Raw genomic sequence first — 11320 nt, 5'->3', positions numbered from 1 at the left:
GTCACTGTCCAGACGAGAGAGGGGGGAAAAAGCCACCCAACCGAACCCCCATTTTATCCCTATATGATCAGGTTGTCCGTAAATCCCCATATCCACACCAAATACAGGGATGTTCGGGCATGCCCGGGCAGCCTTTCAAGTAGGATGCGACCCATCCTGAATCACTTTTTCTTTTTCTTTTTTTCTTTTATCTTTCCCTCTTCATCTCCACCATTCACATGCATTTAACCGGATAATTTAGAAAGGATGTAACGGACATGGTTGCATGTATACATAAATGTAGGCCCAAACGAGTGACCGGGTTCATCTGCGGATGTTTGGGGATCAAAATTAGGCAATCCTGGTTGTAGATGCTCTTACACTAGTGCCGTCTACTAGGCGTTCTTCAATAACAAGTGCATGAAATACAACTATACGTTAATAAAACAACCGAATTAAATGCATCACGGCTTCCGCAGGGCTGATGCAGCTCCCATTATTACAGCCATTACAATCCCCAGGCCTGCACCAAGTGATGCACCTACTGCAGCAGCTGTGACAGATCCATCTCTTTTTCGTGTGTTCTGCTTTGCTTGACGAGACACCGCCTTCTCTCTTGCAAGCTCCAGGGACAATTTCTCACGAGCAAGCTCCTGTTCAAGCATGCGGTGTTCAGAGTTACAGCCAGTAAGAAATATACATAATGCACTCCAAAATGAGGTGATGATTCTTGTTGCATACGAACACATCGTCGAGAGCTACCCTCGTATTAGATTTTCATCCTATGGCATACTGGAAAATTTTGAGTGAATTGCAGAAAACCACCACATTGAAGCGTAGTGTTGCAAAAAAGACTCTTCTACGAATTTGTGCCAGAAAACACTAATTTCTGTCCTAACCATTTGCCGAAACCACCTAACCTTCTGTTTGTGCATTTTAACCTCTATTATGACATGTGGGTCCCACATTTGATGACGTGGCACAACGTTTCATGGTAGACGATGTTAGATGAGGGATTTTCTGGATTTACAAATCAGTCCCTGTAGTTTTACAGGGACACCCTTCAATCAAAAACCAAAAAGCAATCAACTCCCTCCATGGATTTGGGCTGACCCAGCAGCCGAGCAGAGCAGCAAAACAGCAGTACAACGGCCATGGGTGATGGGTCTCGTCGCCAGGAACGGGAGCAGAGGGCACCGCCGCGGCGCAAGGGCATCCTCAAGGCGCAGGCGAGCCTGCTGCCATGGACGCCGAGGAAGGGTGCTAGAGGCTGGTCCCGAGGCACGGCGCTGCAGCTCTGCCGCGGTGGACGTGAAGCCCCTGCCGAACTTGGCGGCGAGGAGGGCGCGGGCGTCCTGCAGCTCCGGCACGGCGAGGAGGGCGCAGGCATGCTGCAGCTCCGGCAGGTCGCCACACCGGGCGGCTGCGTAGACAAGCCCCGCCGCCGCTCCCGGATGACCTGCTCGCGGCGGAGTAGCACGAGGTCCAGTGGCCCAGCCGGAGCAGCTGCTCCACGTCCCCGGCGTCGCTCTCTGGCACACTTCACCATGTCCCTGCACGCACGCCGCCAGCGATGACATCAGCTGGCGCGAGGAGGGAAGCCCGGTGGCGATCTGGATCGGGTAGGGGAGGGATTGGGAGGAAGGTTCTTTTTGGAAAAATGACAGTCTAACGGCGTCTAACACGAAACGTTATGCCACGTCATCAAATGCAGGACCCACATGTCATAATAGAGGTTAAAATGCCCGAACAGAAGGTTAGGTGGTTTCTGCAAATGATTAGGACAAAAATCAGTGTTTTCTGGCACAAATTCGTAGAAGAGTCTTTTCTACAACACTACACTTCAATGTGGTGGTTTTCTGTAATTCACTCGGAAATTTTTCATGTGGTCAAATCAGGCCAATGTGCTATTGGATTTTAAAGGAAGAACTTGTTTGCTGCCAGATAAATTTAAAAAGCTCAACCCTTGAGACAGATAAGATGCATTTGGTACTCCCTCCGATCCATACTTGTCTTACATTTATCTAGATACGGTGTATCTAGACAAATCTAAGACAAGTAATACGGATTGGAGGGAGTATAGTATTGCACTCACCTCACTATCAAGCCTGGTAATTTCTGCCTTGTTCATGTGGAATTATGTTTGTTTCCCCATTTCGCCTAAACATAAACATGCAACAAAAGAGACGTACCTCAAAAGCTGGTTCTTCATTACTCACAATCACTTGATGTAGATGCTGTTGAAGGGCAGAAACACCCTCCACATGCATAACAATGTCCTTCCTATGAAATGGTGACAACGCAAAGTTTACTGGGTGAAAAGCGGCTCTGCCGAAAGAATCCTCCTCCAAATCGCCACTGGTAGAACTGATGGGATGCAGACTATTTTTAGCACTTGGCATTACAAATGGAGAAGAGTTGACAACCTTGGTGTTATCAGGAGAAGCTTTATATGCTTCCATAGCTGAACTGATTAATGTGCTCTGTTCATGCGCGCTGACAGCAAATTTGTTGGTTATTGCAAGAATCCAGGGAACACAAAGAACCTTGGCTTCATCCAAAAGAAGTGAAAGAGCTGGCTGAGGTTCAGAAGAGTTGGACTGGTAATACTGCGGAATATGATGTGCTAGGTTATGCACAACAATAATTAGGTCAGTCTTCCTGCTGAGATCATGCATTCCTAACTGCAGTTCTTCTTTGAAGCGCCTAACTTCTAAAGGTAGGTCCTGTTAGAACAAAAGTTCGTAATGGTTTAATTATGTACACTCTGGGGTTCAATAATCATGGCGTAGAAGACATGAAACCACTATCATACTGATGCGGAGCATCCTATGATCATCCCCATGTACACTACGACTTCTCCCCAAGCCCCTAGTGCCCACATGTTGAGACCTCAAGTATACACCATTGGACACAAGGTGAACTCGCTCCTTTCCGAATCTTCCCTTTCCGCATGTAAGACATGGATGCTACCTCAAGCGCGGACCTTATGCATACTCAGGTCCATCCGAGGAGACCATGGAAAGCCTAAGGACCAAGGCCAAGTGTACGCGGGAGCAAGGGAAGGAGAGCCAGCTGCTACAGCCCGAGCGGTACTACCGCCCACACCAAGCGGTACTACCGCTGAAGGCCCACAAGCGGTGCAACCGCTCGACCACCGCCCAACAACCGGCCAAGCTTCTGTATCGAGCGGTGCAAGGCCGGTGCAGCACCGGTTTATCCCAGTAACAGCCACCTGACCGGTACAACCGCCCCAAGCACCGGTACAACCGCTGAGCACATCCGGAAGCACCTCCAGGAACCAGTACCTGAGCATCCAGCGGTACAACCGCCCCCATGACTGGTACTACCGCCCTGCCTGTGCGCAGTGAAAGGGGTTTCACCCCATGTATCCCCCAACTTACCCCTTGGACTATATATACTTGTCCCTTAGCTCCGTACTAGGGTTAGCATTGGTTTAGCTCATTTGAGAGATAGAGCATTGCTCATCCATATCGGATCTACTCCACGAGAGAGACCACGGCCCCTCTACGGAGAAGATCCCCTTTGGATTCAAGACCCCTCTACGGGAAGATCCCCTTGTGGATACAAGACCTCCTCTCGGAGAAGAACCGGCTACCCTTTTGTATCGTCCTTAGTTGACCGTGGATTCGTGTATCGTTCTATGTATTCGAGGGTCTAGCACATGTGTGACTATCTTGTTGGTTTGAGTGTTCCTTTTTGTGCCCCTTTGTGATTTCCCCTCGTGTTTCCTCCTCGTGTTCTTCGTGTTCTTCGCGGGATTCCGCTCCTACTGTGAAAGATCGGGCCATAGGGTTCTACCCTACATCATCTTGGATCAGAGCCAGCTTGTCTCTTGATACCATCATCTTGGTATCATGAGCAAGGTTGATCACGATTTCGGAGCCTCCCCTCGTTGTTTTCTAGCCTAATTTTGTTGTGTTCTTTCCCAATTTCGAAAATCCCCACCAAAAATAGCCCCAAATTTTTTTGTGATTTGTTGGTTTGATGATGTTTTGTTGATTTTGATCCATGGATTTGCTTGGTTTCAAGTGGATCTAGCATCTCCCCAAGTTTCCCCACCTTCCATCCACGAAATCCATCAAATTTTGCACCCGAGATCATCCATTTCCGCCCCAAGTTCATCCCCGATCCAGATCTGAGAATTTTTCCCGACACCAGCGGTACAACCGGCCCCCGAGGCGGTACAACCGCTCCCCCATAACCTGATACTTCTGCCAGCTAAAACTGGAACCCCAGGACGCTTCAGGAGCGGTACAACCGCCCACCCAAGCGGTACAACCGCCCCTCCCAGTTTCAGCCTCAGCTGATTGACAATTTTGACCATAACTTTCACATCCGGAGTCCGATTTTCGCGTTCTTTAGCTCGTTGAGTAGCTATTGACATCCTCCATCCATATACATAGGTTTCAACACCATTTGACTCCATCAAATTTTTGGAACTTTGGCATCTTTGCCTAGGGCTTCCACCACATCATCCGCTACACCACCATAGCCTTCCGCAACCTAACCAATTTTGTTCCCCATCACATTAGTGGTTGCTTGAGGAGTGATTTGAGTCTCCTAAGGTGTCTAGGCTACTTAGGGACGGTCGCTTCTTCATCAACCACCACCACCACTTCCGCATAGGCTTGACCACTATACACTCCGACCACCCAACTTAACCCAATTTTGCTTGTGTTGTGAGTTGTGTCTCCTAAGGTGTTTCGGCTACTTAGGGACTGTGCTTCCAACTCCGACACCGTGTATAGTCCACCACCTTACCCTCGACTTTCGCATTGCGTACTCCACAACCCATCATTGCCATTCCGCAATTCCATTGAGCTTCCACAAAATCACCACCGCATTCCCGCTACCACCATTTGACATTTGATATTTTGAGTTCGCGATTTTCCCGTTTCCTAAGGTGTTTTGGCTACTTAGGGACGAGTCTCCATCATCTTGGTATCGTCATCAAGATCACCGCCACTCATCATCACCGCGGACGGTAACCTCCATATCATCTTGGTATCGTGGTACCCCTCCATTGTATATTCCCTTGCCATTGCATTGATAACCCCTAGCCCATTTTGCGTTACTTGCCTATCGAGACTAGCCTTTGAATATTGCCGGCAACGTTACTTGTGCACATTAGTGGTCTACACCTTCCATTACATACATACCATACCATATCGGTATCATCTGGGTATCATATCATCCTTTGTGCCACAAGTTTGTTCCCGCATATATACACAATAGCTATCTTGGTTTGTGCATTTCGCAAAGTGGCCATACATATAAAAAAAAAAGAAGAGAATAAGCTTTTAAGTACAAGAGTGAACAAAGAGCTTGTAAGCAAGTGCCATAGCATCATACCACATTGTCATATAAGATCATCTTGGATCATGACACCGGGAGCCATACATATATAGCATACTTGGGATAGAAGTTCATACATTTTGCATCTTATAGGTTGTGCACAAGTGTCGTATCCGCCTATTGAGCAATCGTGCTAGCGTCTCTCTTGAGTTGTGCAATACGAGCGTTTTCCGTGGATTCCACATTTTGTGCTCATCCTTGGTTGCACGACCCCATTTATCTATCCGTGTGTGTGTTTCCGTGTGCCACCCATATTGCTATTGGTCTACTTGTTACACTTGCGAATTTGTGAATCTCTTTCAACATTATTGACTCTTGCTAACATTTTACATCAAATTTTTGTGCCACTATCCTCACCGAGCTCCACCATAAGCCTTATTTGTGTAGGTGTGAGAAACCGACAAGAATTGGTACCAATTGTGCTATTTCCTTGTTCCACATTGGAGTGATCATTGATCCACCTTCAACTTCGGTCAAGGTACATTTGGTATTCGTTCTTCTCTTTCTACCACTCACATTTTTCTCTTGGAGTGATGGATAGGCAAGGCATTTCATCTTCGGTCTTCGACAACAACGACAGCGTGAACAACTACATCACCAAAGCGTCAATCTTCGGTCTACAACGACAAATGCAAGGCGCACAATCAAGATTGCGAGAGCGCATCGAGAACCTCTCCATCGACATTCGCCACTCCGAAGCGAGGAAAAGGGACTACATCGACAACAAGCTTTCCGCACAAAAGAAGGAGCAAGATGCAAGAATGGAGGAGATTCGGGCCTTGATCAAGTCTACTTCCCCTTCATCATCTTCACGGCGGCGGCAATCACATCGATCCTCTTCGGAGCGCCCAAGCAATAGAAGCGCAAGTCTTCCACGTCCACATCTCCATGGCGACCACCATCATGTTCGTGATCCACATAGTCATGAAGGACAAGTCACCTCCAAGCAACATGTGCACGACGACGACGAACGACATCTACATCGAGCTCAAGCACGACAACGACAACATCATCATAAAGATGCTCGAGATGCGCCTACCTACAAGTCGCAACAAGCCCTACTTCACGCCAAGTCCAAACTTCATGACCACAAAAGAAGACCGCGAGACAAGCACCACCAAGACGGAGCTACGGCTACACCAACCACTTTGGCATCTTCGCCAAGCGACTTCAAGGCCTCTTCGCCTTCGGATATATGGCATCTTCGCCAACAAGCACCTCAAGACTACGCTCAAGAGAAGCTCCCCAAGCTCAAGTCCGCGACTTCCACGAGCTACTACGACCTCGACATCGACCACACGATTCCTTTCTATGGGACTCAAGAACCCGAGGAGTATCTCAAGTGGGAGCGTTTGATGGACGACTACCTCAAGCTACATCAAGTCCCTCCCGAAGATCAAGTGAAGTGCGCCACAAGGAACTTCCACGACTACGCGTCCACATGGTGGCTTCACACACCTTTGGAGAGCTATGACATGAGTTGGCCCAAGACGAAGAGAGCTTTGCGACGAGAGTTTGTGCCTCCAACCTACACGGAACAACTTCAACGCCAATTGGAGAACACCATCCAAGGATACAAGTCCATCGACGAGTACTTCAAGGAGATAAAGATTGCCTTGCGACGAGCCGGCGTGGACGACCCCATTTCGATGAAGTTTCACTTCATGATGGGATTGCACAACGACATCTCCAAGACGATCTTCCTCGAGAACTACAAGTCCCTCGACGACAACTACATTGGTGCTCTCAAGGCGAAACAAGAACTCATGAGGGCCAAAGTTTCTCTACCCCAAGCTCACTTCGCGACGACCAAGCTCCATGAGAACGAGCATGAGGCTAGTACCACCACGATGTCCAAGCCCGACGAGCTCCAAGATGATACTCCCAAGTTCGACGCCATCCCTCTTTGTGGCATTGACGATGCCGAGTCCTCCATGACTCTTTTTCAAGACGGTGCGGCGACGAGTACGACTACGGAGACCCTCAAGGACCAAGCTTTGAAGGCGAGCGACAAGGTGGCGAGCAAGGATGATGCTTCCATCTTAGGAGGCGAGAGTGATGATGTGCCATCTTCGGCCTTCATACACGGTGACGACAACGAGATGGTTGAACATGGAATTTTCCCTTCGACCACGGCGACGTATGATGACTTGAGTGACTTGTGCCACCATATTGAGAGTGAGAGTGACTTCACCACTAACCCCATATATGTGTTGCCACAATTCCCATGTGAGGAGAGCCACAACCCCCACCACTTGAGTGAGATGAGTGACTCCACCATATGTGAGTTTGAGTGCACCTATTCGGAGGGAGTGAGTGAACCACCACATAGAGAGAGTGAGTTAGTTGATAGGTCATGCGAGGCCACTTTCAACACTAACGACTTGACCTCTACCTCTATTGTGTCTTCTCATTTGGTGCTAGGTCCCATCTATGATGACGCGCCGATTCACGACGACTACGTCCTACCTTTGGACAAGACGATGGCCATGGTGGAATATGATGCACCCCCCACATGGTTCCATCAAGATGAAGATGACCACCATTTGGTCTTTTCCACCTCACCTACACCACTTGAGTGGAATGAAAACGGTAACATAGGTGACGGTGATGCTCTAGTCCCACTAGTGGACATTCTTGACATTGATTGCTTTCATGATGTTGATCCCCCTATTGACATGCTTCATGCTAGTATGATTTCCCCATGCGATGATTTACCCATTTATGATGAGTATGATGATTGCCATGTGGAGTCTCTTAGTTGTGATGCCATGTTACATAGGATTTTTTGTGCTAATTCTCTCGGTCATATCATGTTTGCCAATCCGCTTGATTTGTCATATGCTATGCATGAGATCAATCACATGTCATATTTGCAATCTCTTCATAGTGACTATGCATATGCCATTAACATAAACCCAATTTGCACATATGGCATAGATGACAAGCCCATGGTTATCGGCATTTGTTTTTCTTGTGATGATATTGATATGCTCCCTTTGCATCCTTTATCTCATATGCCATACCATGATCACCTAGCTTCGGATATGCATTGTTTTGGATGTTGTCCATTTTCTCCATATGATGTTTCCGATATTGCTCATGAGACCCCCATAGTTTCCTCATACATTTTAGGAGATTTTGATAACTCCCATCCATTGCATGATCCTTATACTTGTATGCTCAATTTGCATCCCCATCGTGTTATACACAATAACTATTCTTTCATGATGGATGACATGTTCTTATACCATGCATCAAATTTCTTTGAGCGATGCTTATCTTGTGCTAACTCTCACGTGCACATACACATCATGATGGATGATGTGTACATTTACCACACATAATTTCTTTGGTTTGTGTTTCTTTTGTGTAGGTACCCATGGATACTTGTCAACCTCGCAATCCCACGAGTTGACAAAACGAGCTCTAGAGAGCAACGATGACTTGGGATCCCATGGATTGTCTTTCCCATCGCTCTCTTCGCGCAAAGACTTCGCGCAATTCTTCTACATGACCCTCACTTGGCTATAGGTTATTGTCCACTACATACTCTATGCCCATCTTGCCATGTTCACTTTGCATGATATGCTCATTACTATGCTTTTGCCATACATTCGTGACCCATGCTTTGCATTACACATGATGATTGATTCTCATACTTGTATGTGTATTTGCAAGCTTGGTGGAGATATTGCTTGCTATTGCTATGTTTGCTTTGTACCCCATGCCTATGATGATAATTTCATCTTGCTTTGTGTTCGTGCTTGCGATATGTCATGTGCATTGCCTATGCCTATTATTTGCTCTCATGACATGATTGCCATGATTTACTCTAGTATGTTGCATCTTCGCACTACTAGCTTGCACGACTTGATTACTATGCTTGACTTGATTGCCTCACACATGATGAACAATTGCTCTTTCTATTGTGTTGAGTGCCACACTATATTCACTACACCCCATGCACATTATGCTTAGATTGTCTTGCACTTGACCCATATGTTTAGACACTTCATTTTATTTGGTGTTATGAATGATTCCTAATGCCTACCATAGACCTTTTATTGAGCACTTTGTGAATGCTTACTATGAATTTGAGGTAGATGCTTCTTCTCTTGTCACACATATTTGCATCACTACCTCACATTCACATGCTTGTCCCCATGATTTCTTTGCTTGTTCTAGATTGATATGCTTACATACCACGTCACAATCCTTTGTCACACCATATGCTTTGCATGATGGCTACACTTGTCTAGTGAATCACCTCTCGAATGCTTGGTTTTGCACTAACGCTAACCACATTTATTTTTCCAAGTGTTTGTTGTCCTTGCTCATTTTGAAGGAATCACTAGACGGTGCGACATTGGAGAGTGCCCACTCCAAGCTTGACGATGATGACTACTTGGTGAACATCCGCTTCTACACGGCGAAGCCATCTCTTTCCCATGGTGATTTGGTTTTCGATCCGAGGTCGGATCTTTCTCAAGGGGGAGGGGATGATGCGGAGCATCCTATGATCATCCCCATGTACACTACGACTTCTCCCCAAGCCCCTAGTGCCCACATGTTGAGACCTCAAGTATACACCATTGGACACAAGGTGAACTCGCTCCTTTCCGAATCTTCCCTTTCCGCATGTAAGACATGGATGCTACCTCAAGCGCGGACCTTATGCATACTCAGGTCCATCCGAGGAGACCATGGAGAGCCTAAGGACCAAGGCCAAGTGTGCGCGGGAGCAAGGGAAAGAGAGCCAGCTGCTACAGCCCGAGCGGTACTACCGCCCACACCAAGCGGTACTACCGCTGAAGGCCCACAAGCGGTGCAACCGCTCGACCACCGCCCAACAACCGGCCAAGCTTCTGTATCGAGCGGTGCAAGGTCGGTGCAGCACCGGTTTATCCACGTAACAGCCACCTGACCGGTACAACCGCCCCAAGCACCGGTACAACCGCTGAGCACATCCGGAAGCACCTCCAGGAACCCGTACCTGAGCATCCAGCGGTACAACCGCCCCCATGACCGGTACTACCGCCCTGCCTGTGCGCAGTGAAAGGGGTTTCACCCCATGTATCCCCCAACTTACCCCTTGGACTATATATACTTGTCCCTTAGCTCCGTACTAGGGTTAGCATTGGTTTAGCTCATTTGAGAGATAGAGCATTGCTCATCCATATCGGATCTACTCCACGAGAGAGACCGCGGCCCCTCTACGGAGAAGATCCCCTTTGGATTCAAGACCCCTCTACGGGAAGATCCCCTTGTGGATACAAGACCTCCTCTAGGAGAAGAACCGGATACCCTTTTGTATCATCCTTAGTTGACCGTGGATTCGTGTATCGTTCTATGTATTCGAGGGTCTAGCACATGTGTGACTATCTTGTTGGTTTGAGTGTTCCCCTTTGTGCCCCTTTGTGATTTCCCCTCGTGTTTCCTCCTCGTGTTCTTCGTGTTCTTCGCGGGATTCCGCTCCTATCATGAAAGATCGGGCCATAGGGTTCTACCCTACATCACATACCTACTACAACTCTCCATATATCAATCATGATAGAACTCACTGGATAAGAGCTAGAGTTAATTACATGAAAGTTGATTTGGTGATTGCTCTTACAAAAACATAAACCAGAGGCCACCAAGACAGAAATTTCTACGAGATGGAACGACTACAACTGCCAAATCTGTCAAGTGGTACAAGTTAGTACAAGATGGAACAATTGTTTTACACAGGATAGAATAATGTACTTTTCCCTTGCACAGTACAACCAAAATTTATTTTTATGATAATAATCCCAACCAGTTGCATGTTTCATTGTTTCAGAACCAAGTATTACACGTAAAGCAAAATAGTTCTGACTTCAAAACAATTAGCGATGTGTTAAGCTTCATGCACTAGCCAACGCCACCAAAAGTCCGAACTTATGGAAAGGGCTAGGCAATACACACATTGCTTCTAGTC

At 47.3% G+C, this 11320-nt stretch overlaps 1 protein-coding gene across 3 annotated transcripts in view; it reads right to left on the bottom strand.

Moving 5' to 3' along the window:
* Positions 1–219: 219 nt before the first annotated feature.
* Positions 220–11320, bottom strand: part of LOC119316813 — a 39563-nt gene continuing 28462 nt past the window's right edge. For 2 of the 3 annotated variants that reach the window (XM_037591203.1, XM_037591205.1), the window contains 2 exons: positions 2172–2705; positions 220–632 (listed from right to left, as the gene is read on the bottom strand). In XM_037591203.1, coding sequence (XP_037447100.1) covers positions 444–632; positions 2172–2705 — 723 coding nt within the window. In that variant the 3' untranslated portion in view covers positions 220–443. The remainder of the gene's footprint in view (positions 633–2171; positions 2706–11320) is intronic. The other variant, XM_037591204.1, reaches the window with a different exon arrangement.

This window comes from Triticum dicoccoides, chromosome 6A (assembly GCF_002162155.2).
Source record: "Triticum dicoccoides isolate Atlit2015 ecotype Zavitan chromosome 6A, WEW_v2.0, whole genome shotgun sequence".
In the NCBI taxonomy this organism is placed as follows: domain Eukaryota; kingdom Viridiplantae; phylum Streptophyta; class Magnoliopsida; order Poales; family Poaceae; genus Triticum; species Triticum dicoccoides.
The sequence above is the reverse complement of the archived record's forward strand: the minus strand, read 5'-3'. Positions and strand labels throughout refer to the sequence as shown.